Source organism: Gadus macrocephalus, chromosome 20, assembly GCF_031168955.1.
Source record: "Gadus macrocephalus chromosome 20, ASM3116895v1".
NCBI classification, from domain to species: Eukaryota; Metazoa; Chordata; class Actinopteri; order Gadiformes; family Gadidae; genus Gadus; species Gadus macrocephalus.
This window is the reverse complement of record NC_082401.1, coordinates 20,685,129-20,708,748: the sequence shown is the minus strand read 5'-3', so window position 1 is coordinate 20,708,748 and position 23,620 is coordinate 20,685,129. Positions and strand designations below refer to the sequence as shown.

Below are 23,620 nucleotides of genomic sequence, written 5' to 3'. Positions count from 1 at the left end.
ATCCCAGTGCATCAGCCGTGATGAGTTGGACAATTTGTAACATCACAGTATTTTTGGCCTGGCTGGCTGGTTTTCTTCATTTATGCTTTATGAATAATCAAACCTAAAGCAGCTTTATTATTGCCCAGGTTTTCATATCTTTAATATGCAGAGCCTAGTCAGCCAGTCCCCCTTCATGGTCGGCTGACATCCATAGCGTGACTGCATTATGGCGATGAGATGTCATGAGGGCGACTCACCACCGTGATCCTGAGAGCTGGTTGCTCCCTTGCCAGCTGCTTGGCTAAGCTGTGTTGTTATCGACGCCATTGTGGATGGCGTTGTTAAGTGCTGCGCTGAAATCTTTTACAGAAACACACAATCCTTAAGCCACGATAAATAACGTTCGGTAAAAGAGATGCTAAAATGACGTCGGAGTGCCTGCCTAGTTTTCCCAACCCCAAAGAAATACAAATGAAGCGACACACAGAGGTGCACAGCGAGAGAGGAAAAAGCTGTTTCTTTGACTTTTTCATGATAAATAAACAATTAGTGAGCCGTATCGGTGATCTGCAACGATGGTCTCACTGTGAACTGCGTTGACTGGAGGAGAGAGGCTCTGCGAGGGGAGCTGTCTACACATCCACCCTGCCCATCATCTTCATCGCTCTGCCACTCGGCCTCGCCTCTCCTCAGTGTTTTGGGAATTACAGCAAAAAAAAAAAAAGACTGATGTGTGGCAGCTAAGTAGTGAGGCTACAGTAGCACAAGCCATCCATAAATAAAAGTGGGCCAACACAGATGAAAAAAAGGAAAACATAACCCGGTGCATGGCCAGAGGGCGGGGGTAAATAGCAGATCTTTATGTCAGGCTTCAGTAGGCAGCAGTGAACATAATGAAAAATTTACATCTCTACCGCCACGGAGTACACGTGGCAAAACAGAACCCCGACGACTCCCTCAAGGCTCTCTCAGGCGTGCTCAATCTAACAGCTTGGCTTTCCCCAAATATGCTTGTCTCGGCAATCAAGAGAAGCCCACAAACAAAGGCTGTGATGAACACACATGGAATCCAAACGTCTCCACTGTACGGGGCCGTTGTAGTAGGTGGGTGGAGCCGGCTCAACAGTGCTCCTATCGTACCGAACGCTCACACGGATCGTTTAAAAGATTGGATATATTTTGTATCTCCACACTGCAGGGCTTGGACAGGTGTAAAAGCTGTACATAAATGATTTGAATTAGGAAAGCATTTCTGTACTTTGCCTATTAGTAATGCTTAGAAATAATCATCATCTTGTCATATCTTCTGAGAAACAGGCATTTCTCAATAAAGAAATTTTATTGCTGACATAATTGCTGATTGAACACAATGCATGCATAGTTTATTTTGTTTCATTGTAACCTTGCTTTCCTGAGTTAATGCATTAACCACATGACTGCAAGGGAGGCCAAGAACAGGTTGTAGATATATAACAGTTCAGCATGCTGGGTTCGTAAAATTCTTCATAAAATGTCATTTTATTCATTGTGTAATCTTTCATCGCAGAAATATGAAGCATCGATTATGTGCCAGAAGCGCCTGTGAATGTGCTTCAGAAATGCCATAACCTTGAACAGGGATGCAGAGCTTTTAAAAGAGCTTTACATTTCTGCAGCAGAATGTGGGCTGTTCTCTGATAACCGTTGCGGGGCTGAAAGAATTCCTTCCACCGCCTCTACTTGGCTCTCACTAATTGGACTGAGTCAATCTGACAAACAAGCAATGACCCAGAAGGTTAGACATTCGCAAAAGGGCTGTTCAGCCCAACCTGCTTGTGGGACTTTTATTTTCCTAACAACTTATCTGTCTGTGTCGGCATAGACTTGGGACTTAGTGGGAATTTTATTTTCCCCATGGCGCCCCAAGGGTCATCATGGGACAGGGCGGGTCTGGCCAATTAGTAGTTCATTTTTTTTGATTTACCAAGAATACAGAAGCAGCTACTAGGTGGATTCTACTCCCACAAACGTGCAACCTACTCGCACGTACGCACACATACACACACAGACACACATTCACCAACAAAACCACACACACGCATTATCCCTAAATAGCACTAATTCGTATCAAGTGAGTTTTCGAGGCTCATACAACGTGTGGTTGTGTGTGTAGGTGTAACTGTGTTTGTGTGTATATGTGTGTGTTTATGTATATGTATATGTGTGTGTTGTGTGTGTGTGTGTGTGTGTGTGTGTGTGTGTGTGTGTGTGTGTGTGTGTGTGTGTGTGTGTGTGTGTGTGTGTGTGTGTGTGTGTGTGTGCGTGCCTGTGTGTGTGTACGTGTTTGTGTGTGTGTATGTGTGCTGTGTTTGTGTGAAAGAGGTGGAGGGGTGGGATCTGTATCTTCATTGGGCTTTGCTTTCAGCCAAATTGGATCCAAAACCATTTTAGCAGTTTTTATTTTCGACACCATGCTATTTAGTGTGGGGTGACCCTTCCTTTGAAAAGAGGATAGAGAAATACCGAGAACAAGGCCAAATGTTACATGAACTGGTCAAGGATCTATTAGAGCATTTTAGAGAAACTTCACTTAAATATGTGTGTATATCTATATTTATTAATAATTGCAATTTTTCATTATCATTATATACATTTGAATTGTTAGAAATTATATATTATTACTACTACTACTAGTATTACTATAGCAGCATATAAAATATATTATCATGATTATAATGACAATTAAAATAATAAGCATTATTATGAATAGTATTATTAATATGAATATTAAAATAAAATGATAATATTGTAACAATTATAACAAAATATATTTTAACTATTGATATGACTAATACTATAAAATAATAATAAGAAATTAAAGTCAAAATATCTATGAAGAATTTAGAATTCTTTAGGCCAGAGCAAGATTGATTTGATTTGAATGAGAAAAATATGATTATTTAAAAAATGTGTGGCCGCTGGCCAGGTATTAATAACACCTTCAAACCAGGCCCGCCTCCTTCCTGAAGCAGTGATTGCATGTGATGTGGGGTCTCCCGCGGTGCAGAGCGAGCTGCAGCCGTCTGCTCTGTTTACCCCACATATTGCACATCTCTGCTGTCACGTCATGCGGAATAACAACCGCACAAGTCTCCGCCGCGAAGCCGTGCTATATTTGGACGGCACTAACAAAACATATTAAGTCCACTGGGGGATGTGGGGGCCTATTGTGAAAGTGCAACCCCCCCCCCCCCCACACACACAACCCTTCCCCCCCCCACCCTGACCACTCTCCCCCCTCTCCTCCCAGTTTTGAAAGTCCCCCCCTCTGCCCCCCCGGATACTCTGGTTCTGTTGGCCACACCCAGATGACCTGTTGCTAGCAGAGTGGAGGAGGACAGGGGCGACGCTGCTAAGGTTTACTTTGGATCAATGCCACGACTCATTCCCCCCTGCAGGAAGCTGAAACCATCGTCTATACACTAGAATAGGTGGAGATAAAGAGAGAGAGAGCGAGAGAGAGAGAGAGAGAGAGAGAGAGAGAGAGAGAGAGAGAGAGAGAGAGAGAGAGAGAGAGAGAGAGAGAGAGAGAGAGAGAGAGAGAGAGAGAGAGAGAGAGAGAGAGAGAGAGAGAGAGAAAGGAGAGAGAGAGAGAGAGAGAGAGAGAGAGAGAGAGAGAAAGGGAGAGAGAGCATACAGGAGACTGCAGCAGGTGCGGGAGAAGGCGTGAGAGAAGGCGCGCGTCTCTGTGCATTAGCTGCGGTGGTGTGCGCGCGCGTGTGTGTGTGATCATATCTGTTTGTGAATTATTCTATCCGTGTGTGAGTGAACGGCTTTCTCTCTGACTCACAGGGTAAATATAGAACGCTTCAACCTGACACACACTGCAGCAAATGAACACGCGATGCAAACACAGACCCTGCATCCGCTGACACACACATGGCTGCACGCACACTGCACACCCCCACTCCGACATACACACACACAGACACACACACACACACGAGCCGAACAAGAACAGCCACACACACACACACACACACACACACACAAAAATGGCCACACAACCCGAACAAGAACACACACGGACACACAAACCAGGCCAGTAATGCAGTGCAATAGCAGGCATCCTATGCGGCTATGCAGTCTCCCAAGCTTTTCGGAATCACATGTTGGCACATTTGCTGATGAGCCGTGACTCAAAGAGGTGGGGGGTGCCGGGGGGAAGTGATTTGGGCAGGAGCAGGGAGGGGTCATTCCCGATTACACCTACCCCGCCCAACCAGTAGCCCGCATTCCACACAGCACCCTGTGAGTGTTCCAGCTTAGGAACCCGTGCTCAATAGGGGTGGGAGAGAGAGAGAGAGAGGGAGGGAGAGAGAGAGAGAGAGAGAGAGAGAGAGAGAGAGAGAGAGAGAGAGAGAGAGAGAGAGAGAGAGAGGGGTTAGTCAAGGGATGACCCACTACCGATCACTTAGCGCACATAAGCTCCACCCACTCATCTGCGTGCTAACAAGCGACAATACAGGGAGAGGAGGGGGAGGGGGAAGGGTTGGCATCCCCCAGATCAGCAACAACCTCCCCCCCCCACCCCCCGACCAGAACAGAACCATGACATGTCACAAGACTATCCACGACCAGAGCCAGGCAGCTTATGTAACAAAATCAGCATCCCGGTGTACACAAGGATATACAACATAGTACGACCAGAAAGAGAGAGCGATAGAGGGAAGTAGAGCCAGCCAATGACGTCTCTCCATAGCCTCCAACGTAAAGCCCACCATGCTATCGCTATGGCAGGCGAGGGTTTTCCAGCTGCTGGGAATTTCACTGGCCTTTAGCCGTGTCCTTCGAGAAGGAATAAATCATTAAACAGAAGGATCGGATTCAGTTTCAAGAAAAATAGTATTCACATTTGTCATTTTTAAAGGTTTAAACAAAACTTGAGAAGGGCTTTCATGAAGTGTCCTTTAAACGTTCATTGTCAAGTTTAAAGAGCATAACAATATCATATCCGACATGCTATTAGGTGTATAGCACTTTACATAATCCATTTTTGATTTGCCTAGCTTGATCTGAAGAGAGTTGCATTGCGTGTAGCCCTGTTTGCCCTCTACCTAGTGACGGAAGACTTTTACAATGGCAATATAATAATGGATCACATTATGAAAACGACAGTCGTTTTTTAGGAAAACTACCATCCAGTGGAACTTTATGACCATAAAACAAACAACACAACATTGAATGTTGGTTTAAGTGCTGCTACTCCATTATATTATATTAACATGCATTCATTTAGAAGACATACATTTATTCAAAGCCACTTAGAAGTGATGTTGAATAAGCAAAGTATGTCATAACTACATAGTTAACTACACTAAGTTTATGTGTGACCAAGTTTTAAATGTCCCCACATAGGAAATGATTATCATGGTGATCATTTTGGTAAGTCATTTTTAGATCACTGCCCGGAATCATGCGAGTGAAACAACAAAAAACAGACTGTAACGATGACCTTCAAAATCTCCTGGTCACTTTTTCCACTCTTTCCAACTCTGCCTCAGTGCTAACATCCTTGCTATTCACCGGCCGACATACTTAACAGGAAACGCTCAGACAGATGAATCCTTTTGAAATCCATAGAGAGATTATTCCTCCTAATCTGTGTCGGTATTTACCGTACACGGTATTGCAAAATGCATCAACAACGATGCAACATGAACAATTACACGATGAGATGATCGCTGGATTATTAACCAGAGGTTGTATCTGATCCTGCTCTGTTTCATTTACAGGTTTACACTGTGATCCGTGAACCACCTATATCACTGTTCAATGCTCCCAGCAAACAAGGAACACAGTTCAACCAAGGAAAGGGGTTCTGATTCATGGTTCCACTATTTTCTCCCTTCTGACACCATCAGAAGGGAGAAATCAAAGCTGAGGGGAAAGGTGTCTTGAGGTTAACCAAGGTATAAGCAGTAGTGGATGCAGTACGTCGATCTTTAAAATAAGTCATGCAAAAGTTATGAAAATGTACCCAAAGTAAAAGTACAAAGTATGAGCATTGAAATATATAAGTAGCAAAAGTAAAGTTAACCATTACACAGAATGGCCAATTTCAGAATAGTATGTAGTATTGCCTTATATTTATTTTGTTATCCCATTGCTTTAATGATTGTATTTCTTTAACTGCAGTCTGACCCCACCTTGGGGTGCTGCTCGCTGTAAACCAGGGGAGTGCATGGAGAATGGCACATAGAAAAATGAGGACAATAAAGACGCTTGTTTCTGGGGTAATGGTAGCCCTTCCAACACTGCCCGGAGCCTTCTTAATGGCTTAGATCTGTCGCCCGGGATCGTGTCTCTCTGCAGAGGGGGGCATGGGAGTAGGATGGAGCCTGCCTCTCGAAAACCCTCCTCAGACTCAATCAACACACAATCAGTCAACCTCGATTCTGACGTTTCATTTGCTGGTGTTTAGAAATCTGGAAACACAGGGTTTGCATATTTAGACCATTTGAGAGTTAGTGAGGTAAATATTGGGTTTGAGGTTTTAGGAGGGGGATGTGTAGACGTTGATATATGGCTTACTGGAAGTCCAACCACTCCATTGTTTACAATTGTTTCTTAATGATAAGTTTCCGGTTTCTTTATTTGACTTTGACCTTGCCTGTGCTGAACGGGGGGCGGAACAACCTTGGACAAGCGGCACTTTGCACTTAAAAGAACATCAGGGGGTCCCCAGTGAGGCCCACGTGCTACAAAGGGGGCTCCACAGAGAGAGGGATACGACTACAATTTGCTAACAGACCGCATCCTCCGTTCTCCGCAGTGGATTATCCCAGGACAACAAGCCACTTGGGAAGGGGGGGGGAGCCGCCATTGTGTGTGTATTTGTTCTGCTCACAAGCCTTTGCAAAAGTCCTCACCCCCTGCCTTGTAAGTGGAGTAACACTTTCGGGCAGCAGCCGGGTGAAAGAGAGAGTGTACATGGAGCCGGTGACACATGAATGTGGCAAACAGATGCAAAACAGAGCTGCCATCCAAGCTCTTGGGACTTCCATTAGTGTCCCAAGCAACCAAAACAACGATAAAAATGCAGATCGAAGACATACTCACATTGACGTGGGGGGGAAACAGAGACTTCATCCATATTGGATCATTGGAAACAGGCTTGAGGCTGCGTAATAGCTGCATTTGATGGTATTTGTTTAGATTGGTTGTTGTTCTGCTTACAATGGTAAACTTAGAAACTCTACAATAATTTCTTTGATATTCTTTGATGGACAGAAAACTGTTATTGCATTTCATACTATGGACATGAGGTCAAGGAATGGCCCTGGGTAAGTGTTTGCAGAGTGCTGGCTGAGAAAGATGCGATCACAGTTCTCCACTGGAGGAAGGCACTCCCAAGCCTCTCCAAAGCTCAGATTTGAGAGGGGTTATTATTGTGTAGCGTCCAGGATCAATGGGACAGAGATAAAGATGGCAGCTGGACTGCATAATACTTTCCGACAGATTAACGTATCTCTGCTAAGGCTTTGTTCCACTCACACATGAATAATTACTTAGATGGTAAAAAACGCAAGCTTGCGGTACAGCGACACATACAAAGATACGCAATATGTAATAATATCATTCAATAATGACACACTTGCATCATAACTGGGTTATTATAACCAACAGATTGGCCAATAGAAAGACCCGATACACAACGCTGACCTATCAGGACAAGCCGTGCAATCTCTAGCCAATCGGTGAAGGCAACAGAAATATCCCCTCCCCCCCCCCCCCCCCCGAGCCACGAGCACTCGACGCGACGACTCGGTATGGTGATTCTAATCCTAGTCTGACATGGACTTTTTTATCACTGTTTACATACAACAAATCATGAGCGGCAGCAAATCCAGCCATAGGCCCTGTGCTTTCAGGGATGAACTGGGAACTAACCCGGAGCGTCGTCCTCCTTAACGCAGAGGCCCCTTAGCTCGTTAATTACTTAGGGACAGTCCAGTAAGTAGGTTAATGCAGTTAGGTAAAAGGCTACGGGCCACCGTCTATAGGCTACACTTTGACCTATTAATGCTACCATCCACGATCAATAATTCATTGTGGCACGTCAATGCGCCATTAGATCGTTCAATATGCTCGGGAATATGGAAGTCTTGAATGTGCCTCTCATATAATGTCTTCACATACACATTGCGGACAAAAATCTGATGTTAACTGAATGACGGACGCAAGAGTTTATCGATACGATACAGTCACGGCAATCTTGTCTTTTTAATCTTTGGAGGATGAGTAACGTTGCTGGTCCTCAAACAGACACATTTCCGAACCTACCTCTGGCAGTTAAACACACAAACAAACCCAAACGTTCAGGGCGGAGACAACACATTAAAAAGACATGCATCCGCTACCTCTCCCCTTAAACACACCGCTATCACAGGAGCTGTATCCTGTCGGTCCCAGCCCAAACAGTCATTTCCAGAAAGCCAGTCGTCGTCTTAAACACACATTGCTCTCCCTCCATTTCATAAATTCTTTAAACTCTGGGGTTTTCTCTTAATTATTCATGCTAGGGAGCGCATCTGACGGCCGCAATGCAGCATTCTCTTGTGAGGTCCCCGGCCTAAAATAACGTCTGCACTCGCCGTGTGGTGGAGAGGCTGCTCCGCTGCAGGACCATTATTGCCCCCCTTATGTCTTCACAATGCAGCCCCCCCGTATTGCCCTCTTTAAAAGGACACAGCCAACACACTTTCTCCTTTATTGCCAAAACAAAAGACACATTGCAGTGGCAAACACACACTGATACAGACAGACAGACAGCTAGACAGCTAGACAGACAGACACATGCACACACACATAAACACACACACACACACACACACACACACACACACACACACACACACACACACACACACACACACACACACACACACACACACACACACACACACACAGGGCTGCGATGAAATATTAAGAGCCTTTCCCTAAGAATGACATAGTTTGAAGCTTGGCTGGCTACCTCCTCTCCCTCGCCCCCTCTCTCTTACTCTATTACTCTTTCTCTCGCGCTCTATCTCACTCTCCCACTCCTTCTCACTCTCATTCACTCTCTCTCCCTCTCTTCTTCATCTTCTCCCTCTCTTCTTCACCTTCAACCTCTCTCCCTCTCTCTCTCTCCCTCTCTTCTTCACCTTCAACCTCTCTCCCTCTCTCTCTCTCTCTCCCTCTCTTCTTCACCTCCTCCTACTCCCTCCCTCTGTCTCTCTCCATCTCTCTTGCTCTCCCTCAGCCCTGGAGCTGATAAGATGCGTTGTGAAAGCGTCTGAAAACACATCACACATACAGGGCCATCAAGGAGCGCCAGTGTTTTGACACACTCCTAACGGTTGAAAGAACCGTGGCCATTTTTGTTTACTAATTTTACAAATTGTACCTTACTTTATTGTTATTCTACGAGGCACTGGTGTAATCATTACACCAACACTTAAGATATATTACCCCGTTGTTTGCATTCTTATGTTTTCTTTGGCATCTGTGGCACAATCATTTCCTTCAGGATTAATAAAGTGAGATATTGTCTTATCTTATCATTGCTAAACTAATTTTAAAACCCAGTCTATCAGAGCCAACGCTGGCTGCCCTCTCCGTAGTGCATCCCAGCCCAGGGTTGGGGGGGGATGTTCTTTACCTCGAGCATGCAGCCCAGGACTCCCATACTGAGCATTCAAACACAAAACCTGCATTTCTCTGGAAGAATGGCCTGAAGGTAGACTCCATTAGACCACGTTCAAACCCATCGATTTGCTCACTCACTCGATATTCGTCACATGAAAAACTCCTCATGAGGAATAATGGATATGTTTCCTTCCTCCTTTTCTGCTGATAATGGAACCAATTTTAGTGTCACCTCTTTACACACACTGTATTGGCACATTTCACAAATAATATTATAATATTGTCGAAGTACAATTGTTTTGTAAAGCTTGAGCTGCTCCCCCCGCGACCCGACCCCGGATAAGCGGATGAAGATGAGATGAGACAATTGTACTTTTATAAAGTTGTTCTTGTTTAGAACAACTTGATATTTCTTTAATGGCTAAATGTATACACTAAACGTGTTGCTGTTATTGAATAGCTAAGTTCATCCAATAGGATGTCGTTTCTGTTCGCCAATACACATAGTTTATCGAATAAGAAGTTGTTTTATTTTCTTGAATGGCTATGTTTGTGCAATAGGAAGTTGTTACTGTTGTTGAATGGCAAAGTTTATCGAATAAGAAGTTGTTTAAAAATAAGAAATTATCGTTCAAGTTCCAATTATCCAAGTTATATTTGTCAAAAACAAAAAGTTACAGGAACAGCATAAAAGTAATATATACTTTTATAATATAACAATATTATAACAGATCAGGTCCAATATAATTCAAATTAAAATTCCATCCTAATTAAATCTCTGTTTTTATATATGTGCACAGATGAGGTAAACAGTGTTAACACTGTGTTAACACTGTGTTAACACTGTGTTAACACTGTGTTAACACTGTGTAAACAGTGTTGCATAGGAAAGGTAAGGGTCTGGGTCCTTCAGCTAAGTGTACCTGAGAAGAAGTTCTTGGCCCGGAGGTAACTGACGCTCAGGCGGAGGATGGAGAGTTTGTCCAGGCTGGTGGTCACCTCCTCGGGGAACGGCAGCAGGCTGGCCAGCCTCTCCAGCTCCCCGTTCAGACGGTCTCGGTGCCGTTTGGAGGGGTTCGACTTGGAGCCCTCATTTGAAACTTGCTTAACGCTGGAAAATAGAAGCACCATAAAATAGATGATGGTTAAGTACGATCAGTTGACTAGATGATGAGATATCGGATTCCTAGTAGAGCTGGTTGATAATTGCAGCTAAATAACATCTTCCAACTGATATATTTTTCTTGTGATGTAGCCATGAAGAGCAGTGACATTAAATATTTAGTTTATGTTATGATGCTATCCAAAAGCCTAGTCAATATTTTGCCACATGCCCTACCTAAAAGAAATGTACACTTGGGCAAAGAACACGAACATGAAAAAATATATATGTCAGTTAGTTCAGTCGATCTATCAATCCCTCCAGAAAAAATAAAATCACATAAACAAATCACATTTTCTGTTAAATGACATGTGTCATATTGATTCAGTTCACACATCTAAAACAATAAAGCCTGGTATATATTTAATCTGGAAGAATATATAGAAAAGTGAAATAGCCTATTACCATGTGTCATACAAAACAACAATAGGTAACAATTAATAAAAATAAAGAGCCCATGCATCATATGCCAAGGTTTTTATAAAGGATCACCTGCAGATGTATTAAACATTTTAAAAGGGGTAAAATAGCATTAGTTCAAACTGCTATATAAGAAACCATGTCTATTTTTTACTCTGTGTAAGGCTTCATCGTGCCTAATTTAAATGAGAAATGAGCCGTGCACTTAGTTCATATTGTGCTATATCCATTCACCCATGTGATAAAAAAACAAACACCCAATGATGTCCTCTCTCAGCGCGACTTGTTGACGCAATGGTCTTTGGCATTAATTATAGGCTATTAAAAAAAATACTAAAGGTCTACCAGCCTATACTAGCGTACCAATATTATTTACCTAAATGCATTGAATGAATAACATTGTTATTTATTCCTGCTTTGAAAAGGCTATCCATTTGAGATGGATAGGTCTATAGGCTCTCCTCAGAGGAGATTGCAGGCCTATTTAAACCAATATAGGCTGCTTCAGGGCCTATATGGCTATAGCTACTGATGTCTGATTTAATCAACATCTATTCAATGAAAATCGTTTAATAAACCATCATTAAAACAGAATCATTAGCCTGCCAAACTTCAAATAAACAAATACTCAGAATATTTGGCCTGGAACCCTGTTACATAGGCCTATTGATTTAAATATCGCAAACTATGTTGCAAATCAACATGCCACTAATTTGCAAGACAAAAACGAACACGAAATATAATTAAAAATAATCAGAGAACAGTGTTTGACTTTCGGGAATGATTAATTGGTGCTTAGCTCTAAAACAACTGTGTGGTGTGCTGTCACTCAGCCTGGCCCATGACCTCTTCAGAGGACCCATGTACTCAAGGTCCTCCATCGAATTGAATTTTCGGGTGATAACAGAACGTAGGCTTATAAATATATAAATGGAAAAGTAATATAAAATAAAATATCAAACATAATCCTGAAGGTTATTAGACAAGCCTCCGTGGGCAGGCCCATTTCAACGGCGACCGATATACTCGGTCGCCGTTGATATACTATATACAGTGTAACATATTATGAACACGCCTTTCCACACTTTTTTGCTCTACTTTCACACAACAGATTCAGCCCTGCTTCAGAGTAAGTAATGCAAGTGGACGTGCGTCTAATTAACTCGGTGTCAAAGAGAGGACAGAGGTGCTACGATTCCAGCTTCCAGTAAATCAATACAAATATAGGCCACACACCCAGGATTGTTATTTTACTTCAATATGTTTTGATCTAATAATCCATCTATCCATCCAAATACAGGCTATCTGCATTGACAATTCTGCATGTCAAGAGAGATGTCAAGGCATTTGGTGAAGGGGGATGGAGAGAGTAGGCCTACCTATTTTATTATATCCCTTCATCATCGGGTTGACAGACCTTAACCAAGGAGGTAGTTAATATTTAATTTAATTTGTTAGATGTACTTACGCTCTTTGTACCGGTTTTCTCCTTTTTCGCCCGGCATACATGGTGATGGCTGTGGGTTATGTAAGCCCCCCAAATGATCCTTGGAAAAAAATGTTTTAAGCGACGCGTCTGCGACCCCGCGCTACATAAAGCCACCAAAGAATTGTTCTGACACTAATCCCGCAGATCAAGAACGTAAACAAACTGCAACGTTCAGCAATGCAAATAAAAATAAAATGCACATACAACTCAATGAATGACTGAGAACAATTTAACGTCGTCTAATTGAGTTTAAAAAATATAAACATGGAGGGACTTCAAAACGTCAGTGGTGCTGAGCATCTTATTAGTGGCAGGCCGGGTCCTGATCTATCAAAAAAGATAGTCTGTGCATGAGACGCCGGATATCCGCGGCTTCAGTGGAGCGCTGGACGTGAACCCCGGGAAGAACCAGCATTAGTTAGTGTCGCCATCGAAAAAAGGTTGCTCTACATTGCAATGACTTTGCGGCGTAGTTCAACGGTTCCCGCTAAACAAACCGTAGCCATCAGCGGTCGTCAAAAAAAACACCGAAAGAAAAAAGACGCGTTCACATTAAGAAATATAATCACTTTTCTTATTTTGTATAGACTCAAGAAGGCTTTAACCAATTCAATTGAACGCGTCAGGTCCGGGTACCGGTCACGCGCATTCCTCTAGCGGGCACAACAGTGTCCGACACAGATTTGAACGGGGTCGCGCAGGCTCTTCAGACATGGGAGTCTGCGTTGGCATATGAGAATCTCTCCTGGAAACACAGGCCGACGCGTCATGCTTGCGCGCCCCCGCGTGCGGTTTTTCGACCAATCGGCGTCTAGTTGATAGACTAGCGGTTTATGTTGAGCCTAAGTGGCCTTGCTGTATGTGGGTCAGAGGTTAGACTTTTGAATAATGTAACCAGCTGAATTCACATCTAACATCGCAGTGACATTCAACAGAAGGGGACACAATAGTATTTTACCTGAGGTATATTGCCAATGTTCATTCTGCATTCCCCGTGTAGCCAATGAAGAGGCTTCATATGATGACGAGAGACTGACCTTCCCTTTATCTCGGATGTAATATTTCTCTCAATATTGATTATATTTATGTTTAGCTCATTTGACCAGATTAAAGCATATTACAAAGCATTTAATTGGCAGAAATGTATGACTGCCAAGTAACACCGTCGTTCATGAATGCAGGTCAGTCATTTTTCATAACTTTTCAGTCATTCTCAACCTGCAGTGACCCATGACTACACAGGGCACAGAGTCGCTATGATCGGCTGTTTTGACAACAGACAAAAAGCAGTGGAAATGCAAAGGACTACAAGCAGTCCTGTGACTGGATGAGGCCCTGGGGGGGGGGGGGGGGGGGGCACAATCACAATCTCTGTGTGCCCCTGACACATACAGGACCAAAAGATATAGGCCACCATTCTGCAGGGGCTTCAGGGGCTCCACTTTGCTGCCTGTCTTGTATTGATTTGAGGCTGCTGTCGGTCATGTTGTCACGGCTCTGATAGAGGCAAGCGGTGAGCCCCTACTCAATCCCTACACACACATTAAAACGCACACACACACACACACACACACACACACACACACACACACACACACACACACACACACACACACACACACACACACACACACACACACACACACACACACACAGACACAAATGCTTATAGACACACACACACACTGACACACACACTGCTGAGTGTGGCGCAAACCTGGATGCGACATCTCCATAACTCAATGTTATGGTGTATCTATTATTCACTGTATTGTCATCGACTGTACATTGGCTCACCAGCCTTAAAGTACAACACCGTTTTGCAGTCTGCATCCATTTTAATGAGACCGCAAACCAAATGAATACGTAATGGCCTGAAAGAGGCTGTAGACATCCCTGTCTGGTGGCATACCATAGATGTGTGCCACACCATATGTAGGTCATTGGAGTCTGGCTGTCAATACAACACTCTAAGAATAAGAAGTGATTTTACGTCAACCTGAGTCTGAGAACTCAAAACTTGTTTGCATGGGCCCTTAGGAAAATACCTTTGCACACACACAGGGCCTACAGCGAGGTCGCTGTATGCATATATACACAGTGCACGCCCGTCCTCCACCAACGGGAAGGGCTGCTCGTACTTCCTCCTGGACGCCAGGTGGATGGACAGAGGGACTGGGCTGGGTCAGAGAAGCATCTGTGTGTGTGTGAGTGTGTGTGTGTGTGTGTGTGTTTGTGTGTCGAGGGGATAGGAAGTGGATGTGGGGCTGGAGAGGGGTGTTGTTGTACTGTGTGTGTGTGTGTGTTTGTGTAGGGTGGGGCGTGGGGTGGTGAAAGAGGTTCCGTGTTTGTTTGGACACAGGGACTCCCGTGGGACCGCCGCAATGTCACGGCTGCCGATGCATTTTTCATGCTCCCATCGCTGGCACCGGGAGAGAACAGAAAAGCCACTCCATCTTCGTCGCCGGTCTCCGTGGTAAAACACACACAATCAAAACACAATCACACACTCACACAATGCAAGCACACACACACACAAACATAACAAGACACACACGTGCATGCCCTCACACACACACCTACATTCCCAAGCAAGTGCATGCATGAACGCAAACACGCATTCACACACAGACCCACATGCATGCAAACACATACACACATACATACACACACACACACACACACACACACACACACACACACACACACACACACACACACACACACACACACACACACACACACACACACACACACACACACACACACACACACGTGTGTGACAGCAAGTGCATGTCCATCCCATGGACTGTCCTCTTGAACTGTCCTCTTTCTCACCTCAACTTTGACAGCTTGATGTGTTGATAGTGCTGCTTGACCTCTCACAATGTCATCGTCCTCTATTTCTATTAGATGTTTGCATTGCCTTAACATGGGAAAAACTACAGCGGAACATAAAGTCAATCTTACAACAGTGGTCTATAATATAATGCTCGCACGCAAGCACTTCCCAGCCCCCCTGCCCCCACCTAAAAGAGAGGCTTACTTTGGAAATAATCAAGTAAAGAAAAAATAAAAAGAGAGAAAAATATCCATGTCAAGGACTTGTGGCTTTTGTAAGGGATAATTTAAACTCTGGCTTCCGTCCTAGTTTGGTTTGGAAAAAGCATTATATAAGCACATAATGTTATTTCATAAGAAAAATAAAATACAGTTTTAAGAAAATAACTGGTAGCTTCAGAAAATGTGATCCTTCACAAACTGAGTCACAAGACAGTTTAACCCTGACCTTGAAACTTCTTCAATACCAAAAGGAATTTTCCAATTGATAATACTAATAATACTAAGACACATTTGAACTCTTTTAATAGTGATATCTTGCCAGCATGCTCTGTAAAATCTCTCTCTTTGTGTGATGGACTTTGAAGAACGCAGAGTGTTGAAATCAATGTCATACTCTGTAGATGAGCTCACAGCATTACACACACGGTATAACAATGAGAAGGGAAATGGTTGCAGGTTCAAACTTTGTTTTAAGTGTGCCGAGTCACTGAGGACTCATGTATCACAGTCTGATTCACGATGACTGATTGTTGCTTCCTATGAATAAGTGATGTTCAATTGGCCATGATGGTTTTAAGATTTCAGAACAAAATTTTTTCCAGGGTCCCTTTTGTGTAATCATATTCGTCGTTAATTTCGAAACCATTTATGTTTACATAGTTGTAAGTGGAAAAAGGGCTTACTAGATAATTAAAATTAACCTCGGCGCCCCCTAGTGATCCTAATGTTTATTGCATCGAGCAGCTGGATTACTTTAGGATTTACTGAGCCATCAACTATCGTTTTTAATTCACTATCAAAACCTTTCATGGCAATAAGGCTTGGTTTAGTATCCTGGAAGTCTGGAATTGACAGTGGTGCTTTATTTGGGTTAGAGCCATGAAATTACCCTGTGATTCATTCATAACATTTAAACGAAACACAAGTGCACATGGTAGCATAATGCAAATCATTGCAAATATATTTAATATGAAAAAAGAATGAAACAATTGTCAAAAGGCTTGGTTATTTTCGGTATAGTATGTTACATAGTCTAATGTATAGTTGGCTAAATACAAGTGGTCTATATAATAAACTGTATAACTGTTGGGCGGGGGGGGGGGGGGGGGGAGGGATGGTGGTTCACAAAGGAAAGGTTACTGTACATTTGAGCAGATACAGAAACATAGAAAACGAATGCATGAAAACGAATAATTCCCCAGTTTTCCATGTTATAATGGCTATAGCACGGGGCACAGTCAGAACAATGCACCAACGTCACGTTCAAACTGAATATCAAAGACATTTTGTAGTTTTTAAACAATTCGGCACGCTGACCATATGAACAAAACAAAACAATAACAGCTACGTAGGGGTTATGTTACGAGGGGTTTCAGCCCACTGGTTTGTCTTGCACTGACTCCTTGCCATCAAGCACAATGAGCAAGTAGGTCAGAAGAAAAGAGGTCACATTGATCTGCTCTCCTGTTTAGAGAGGCACAAAATAGGGAGGAGGGGTTGGGGTCTATCTCATTGGCAATCACATGCCAAAAATGTGGGCAATACAAGGCACTCATACAGATCGATTCATTTATCTACCGACATACGCTGTTCGTTTTTAAAGCTTCCATTATTTATACGGTCGAAATAATGGACAGCTCTGTTGAGATGTCTTCGACTTGTCACTTTCCATGCCAGTTTCAAAGGCAAGAAAAGCATAAGCAAAAAGGTGTGGGGTTACATAGTCCTATAAGGCTCAGTGTGGGTATATAATACCAAATTAGTATTGAGAAGCATTGTAGGTAAATAAATAACATGACTATAGTTGCCACTTGGGATACATGATACCAATACTGACTTAGGGAGCAATACAAACTAAGACTAGTTAGTTTGAAGCTACATTATGTTTTTGCCTCTTTTATGGAAATCTAGGATGCTTCCGTCTACAAATGTGAGAAACATCAAGCTTTGATACTTTGATTTTGGGGCGAATTAATATTTGGTCTCACATTTTAGTGTTTGAGAAAATTGTAATATACTGATCGCCTTTATCTGGCTAGAGATAGCACGTACAAACAGTTATCAGTGCATCCCAAATTAACTTTTCTGAAACATTTCATCTACAGCACATAAACCGGAATTACATTTCCTTTTTTTTTTATAAAAACATGTATCACACAAAAAAAGCATTTTGTGCATGTCGGTGGATACAATTAATCAAGCCAAAACCGGACTAAATATGAAACAAAGTATAGTTGTTAATTGTATTTTTTCCAGACACACACTTTGTTTCTTATGCTGCTTCTTATTGTATATAGATCAAGTGCAAGGTTACTCATTGACACAAACACAACAGACAATTAGGATGTTCAGGACACTGACAATAAAAAGACACAAATAAAGATTCCACAAATTAGACTTTTAACAAAGATATAAATCCTGTGTAAGTGTTTCATTCCAAAATGCTATATATACAGTGGGGCAAGGAGAAAAAACAAAAAACAAAGGCACTATCTTTTTTTTGTGTGTAAGGGGTTACACTTATTTGTCAGCTAGGTGGGATCTTTAGATCAACATGTTTCGTGATACTCACAAGTGTTCAATTAAATGAAAGCCACCATTTGGTATTAGCAGATGTGGCACTTTGTACATTTTAGAGAGGCCATTTTGGAATGAAATTCTTATTGTTTTCTTGAAAAAAAGCAAGATAAATTTCTCATCCTCTTTAAATGCATTTCATGCATTTAAAACGTGAGGGGTGATATTATCCATGGGTGACTTTAGTCCTTTAGGATTAGAGAAAAATAGACGACTTTCCGGATTGCCTTTAAAACTGAAGTCCTTTGGTAAAGAGGAGGAACTTAGCCAATGTCCCTAGCTGGCTCAAGTTCCTTCCTTAATAAATGCACTTGTGGCTTCATACTTCATTATTACTCAAGGCACACTGGCTACTGCTCTTTTTTTATACAGTACATAATATTAATTATAAGGATACAATTTTTTTGATGATCACATCTGAAGCGGCGTGGCCCAGCACTGATAAGGGCTTTGTTAAGTAAACGTTGTCCATGCCCTCGCTCGCCCTCGCTGTGGTTTAAGGAGAGGATGCGTTTCAAACTCAGAAGTTGCAACAGTTGAGTTGTGACTGATCGGAAAAGTAAATATTTCCATCGACGAGGGGAGGTATGGCGAGCAGATCGTTGTCTTCAGTAGGGAGGCTCAGCATCTATTTTGGGAGAACAAAGTGAGTGTTTAGTTAGAGAGGGGCAAAATATGGAGTTAAGTTGCTATCCTCTGTCTTAGCTCATAGTATACTGATTTGCAGACCATCATCCTTTTCACTTCATTTATAGCATTATCTAGGTAGGATGTTGTCTTTAACGAGATTGTGTACATTCTTTAAGGAGAGACGATGTTCAAGGTCCAGAAACCCCAGCTCATGTCTGAAAAAACGCTTCTCTACGCATTTTTGTTCTGTGAAGCCAAAGTTTCCCCACAGCTTGCACAATCTCAAATACAGGTCTCACCTAGAGCGTACAAACCAGGACGACGTGCGGCGGCGGCGGCGGGCTCACCTGTGTGTGTTTGTTGCCGTCCAGGTAATGCGGCATGGCTGCCATATCGTCTGGCGCGCCCGAGGAAATGTTAGCCGGCAGTAGCTGCCGCGGCGTCGCGCCAAAGGCGGCGTTCTCCTGGCCCGTGGCGGCGGTGCCCATCGGGGGCATGCCTTGGCCCTGGCCCCATTGGACGTAGCCCTTCGGAGGGCTCTGGTGCAGAGCCGGGGCCTCGTTGCCCCTCTGGCACAGCGGCATGGCGGGGACGAGCCCCGTGCCGTTGGCACTGGCCAGGTTGCCGTTGGTGTGGGGGTGAGGGTGGCCGAGGGTGTGGGTGGCGGGAGGCGGGTGCGAGGGATTGTCCAGCATGCAGCTGCTGGGATTGGTCCGCAGGGGGCCGGCCAGGCCTCGGTGCGGAGGAGGCTGGTTCATTCCGTTATAGTTCTGTGCCCAGAGGCCAGCGAGTCGCTGGCTCTCAAAGGCTTGGCTGTGGCTGCCGGCTGGCAGTGTGTGTGCATTCTGAGCCACGCTGGCATGGGCTAGAGGCTGATGCTGGCGCTGGAGGTCCGGCTGCCATTGCGGTGCTCTGTGGTTGCTGTGTGTTTGAAATGGGGCGCCGCCCTGCACCATGCAGTTGCCAGTAAAGAGAGCGCCGTTTTCGCTGGGATTGGCCGGCATGGAAAAGTCATTGTGAGGGAGGTTGGACGGCGCAGGGGCCACCGCGTTGGGTGCCACGTGGATCGCCGGTTGCTGAATGGAACCCTGGAGAAAGTGTCCGTTGGCCCCCATGGGGGCGGCGGGCCCTCCGGTGAGGGGGCATGGCTGGAGGGATTGGGGCGACAGCGTCGTGGTGGACAGCGTGTGGTTGGGCAGCGTGTGGTTGGAGAGCATCTGGTTGGAGAGCATCTGGTTGGAGAGCATCTGGTTGGACAGCGTCTGGTTGGAGAGCATCTGGTTTGCCAGCGTCTGGTTGGACAGCGTCTGGTTGGACAGCGTCTGGTTGGAGAGCATCTGGTTTGCCAGCGTCTGGTTGGACAGCGTCTGCTTGGACGGCGTCTGGTTGGACAGCGTCTGGTTGGACATCGCGTTGCCGGCCAGCCCTTGATAGTGGCCGATCGACGCCTGTCCACAAGGATCAAAGGTCCGCAGGTCGTTGCTGGCCAACGGCAACTTGGGAAGGTTGAGGCCCGGGAGGTTGACGGAGGGGTTGAAAAAGTCTGTGAGCAGCTGAGGGGCGGCGGAAAGCCGGGGAACGGCCTCAGGGATGGCGGGTCCATAATGGGAGAGTTTCTGAGTGCTGTGAAACAACGCCGGGGTTTGTGGGGGCAAGCCTTTGGCAGCTACGCTTGCCGGCCGGTTGTGCATGGGCTGCGGCGCCACCGCAGGGCTGAGGCCCTTGGCGTGGGAGAGAGCGTTTGCGCCAACAGCAGGCGACTGAAACATCATCATGTCACAAGTGTCCCCGGAGCCAGAGTAGTGCGCCCCCTGACCGAAGAGGTCGGATTGATTATTGTTGACGGACGAAAAGCAGCTCGACTGGCTCGTATTTAAATTAGCCTCTGCGATTTCCTTAAACAAAACATTGTCCACGTAGGCAAAAATGTCGTTACTGAGCAGGCTCTCCAGCTCGTACTTGGTCTGGTTGGTGTTGTCGCCGTTCTCCTCCTGACTGAGCTTCTTGAGCGTGTTCTCCCACTCCATCAGCTCGCCGGGGTCCACGTCCAGCCCCTCCAGGGCCGACACCAGCTCCCCGCCCTCCACGAAGTCCTCCAGGGTGTTGATCATGGCCGACACAGAAGGGACGCCCTCCTCCTTGACCATCACGTTCCCGCAGTCGTCCCCTTGCAGCCGCAGGGCCTGCCAGGGGTCGCAGGGCACGTTGACCAGCGCCCGGCTCTCCATGAACACCTGGTCCACCGGGAGCTGGGCCTCCGAGTCCTGCACATAGACGTTCTTGTCCTGGTTGAGGAAGCAGCCCAGTAAGCCGCCCACCTCCTCCTGCTGGCCGCCGGTGAAGGTTTGACTGGTCTGGATCTGCGTGACGTCGAGGCTGGGGCCCACCTCGTAGAGCATGGCCTCCCCCGTGGTGAAGCTGAAGGGCAGCTGGAGCCGGCGCTGCCTGAGGTGCTCCTCTCCCTCGGCGTTGCTGGAGAATGAGGGCGAAGGGAAGTGACAATGAGCAACGCTGTTCGTGAGCAGGCTCCGTGTTGGAACAGGTTTGGAGGCATTTCTTGTCATTTCAAGTTCTGAAAAAACTCTAAGACCTCCCTTAAAATCGAATCGTACGCGTCATTTTATATGGGGAATTTGTTTAGCGTAAAATAAACATTTGTTTCGGGTCCCACCACATATGGAGGTGTTAATCCTTTAGTTAATGCATCTTAGCCATGTTTATTTGTGCTAACACGAACCCTAACCGTATCTAATGCATTCTGTAAAGTTATTTTGCATGAGGGCTGCAGAGCTGGTGAATTGGGTAATCAAGGGATCACAACACTTACACTAAAGCTCTCTGGCGTGCAATGATGAAGTCCGGTCTCCCTCCTTTGTACACCAGCTTGGCGTTGGCCTGCACCCACACCCAGCCACTCGATTTGGACAGCAGTCGGAAAACAGAAAGCCCACTCTCGCCTGTCTTTATCACTGTAACACAGATGGAGCACCAATAAATGAAGTTGCAAGTTTGTTACTATGTCCGGTTCTTTGTATTTCCAAGTCATTGTTACACATGTGCTCTCTAAGGTTAACTGCAAAAAAAACTTGCGATAGCTGAGGTTATATACAATTAGCATTTGCTAATAGTGTATGCCAATCATGCTAGTTAAAGTGCAACGCTGAAACACAGTAAGACAGTACTGATACATTTCCGTTATCAGAAACACACACATTAGCATTTCATATAAACGTATGGGTATTTCAGGTTTTTGAGGGGTGGCGTGCCAACATACTGCGTAGGTGGTTGTCTGCGCAGTACATCATGTCAGCTGCATGGATGAACTGGTACCCCGAGCCTCGCATACACAACTCGAGCTCCGAGTAGCCGAGAACAACCTTCCCCCTGCAATGAAGAGGGAGCAACAGGAGTTAGCGTTAGCATTAGCATTAAATAAACCTCAGTGAACCAACAGTTCAAGCAATCGGTGACTTAGTGAAACAAATTTACTTCAACAAAGAAGAGGTTATTATACATAACTTTTGGTGTGTGAAACAGAGCATTTATAACTAACTAACATATTGACCAATCAGATGGTCATGCACATTTACCATTAACGTTTCTTAAGTTCTTAAAATAAGTGTAACATATGTCTTTGGAAATGAAGAAAAAGCTGAGTCCATCTTCAATATTATTGAGGAATAAGTTAAATGCAATGCATAAATAGTGAAGCGCCATTGTTCCTTTATTCTAATACTTAATTCAATACAAATATTTAATTACTTTTGATTGTTTAATAAACGTCTAAGCCAATCGCCAATAATTTAACACCAATGAACAACCTCGATCCTATTTTTAAACCTGGGACATTACCAGGGACGGCTCCGACCAGGTATAGGCCCCGAGAAAACTGGACTGTCACAGGAAAACGAGACTTCTGGTCACCCAAAGCTAATTTCAACCCAGTGCTATGATAAAAAGTAAAGCACATCTCAGTGCTGTCCTCTCTGTACAGTATTTTAGGTCTGAGAAGGAACTTCTTCGACACAACTCTCTTTGTCTCTGTGTTTAATTATCGTCAAGGCTCACTTTAGTGACACACATGACAAACCCGACAACGGTTCTTTTCTTGCGCGACGGAAAACACAATTTCATGGTCATTTAGGTCAGATGTCGAATGGGAGTATTCAGGGCGTAATCGGGGGTAATAGGATTGCTCTGCAGCGACTAGACTGTGGGCGAGGCTGCACTTAAGTAAACTTCATTCACATCATTGGAACAAAGTTAATCTCAAAACATTTTGTCAGCCAATTGGTAGATGAACTCAATGAAACATGGTCATTCCCTTTTTCTTCCCAGGTCAGGGTAACAAGGTAAAAATATCTTCAAATTAGACGCACGCATCTTAAGCCAGAAACAGGAAACCGAGGGATAGACATTGCGGCATGTGAGTCAAATCTTTTTCAGTGAGTCTTCCAACAAAATGAGTCAGGACCTTGTTATGTTCAGCTGCAGCTTTATGGGAAAACCTGCACCGTTTCACACTATGCAAAAAGGTTAAAACCTTCTAACTGTTTTATCTGGAGCAAGATAACTACACAAACATGCATAGCATTGGCAAACAAAGCAAAAAAATAGGTGGAACT

At 44.4% G+C, this 23,620-nt stretch overlaps 2 protein-coding genes across 2 annotated transcripts in view; both read right to left on the bottom strand.

Moving 5' to 3' along the window:
* Window positions 1–14,040, bottom strand: part of ahr1b (aryl hydrocarbon receptor 1b) — a 33,400-nt gene extending 19,360 nt beyond the window's left edge. Inside the window, exons 1-2 of the mRNA XM_060039339.1 lie at window positions 12,705–14,040; window positions 10,578–10,765 (exon numbers count right to left, since the gene is read on the bottom strand). Coding sequence (XP_059895322.1) covers window positions 10,578–10,765; window positions 12,705–12,745 — 229 coding nt within the window. The 5' untranslated portion in view covers window positions 12,746–14,040. The remainder of the gene's footprint in view (window positions 1–10,577; window positions 10,766–12,704) is intronic.
* A 2,683-nt stretch (window positions 14,041–16,723) lies between these two features.
* The window catches only part of ahr2 (aryl hydrocarbon receptor 2), a 43,980-nt gene continuing 37,083 nt past the window's right edge, over window positions 16,724–23,620 (bottom strand). The window contains exons 8-11 of the mRNA XM_060039335.1: window positions 22,270–22,379; window positions 21,823–21,964; window positions 19,343–21,467; window positions 16,724–18,993 (exon numbers count right to left, since the gene is read on the bottom strand). Of these exons, the coding sequence (XP_059895318.1) occupies window positions 18,886–18,993; window positions 19,343–21,467; window positions 21,823–21,964; window positions 22,270–22,379 (2,485 nt within the window). The 3' untranslated portion in view covers window positions 16,724–18,885. The remainder of the gene's footprint in view (window positions 18,994–19,342; window positions 21,468–21,822; window positions 21,965–22,269; window positions 22,380–23,620) is intronic.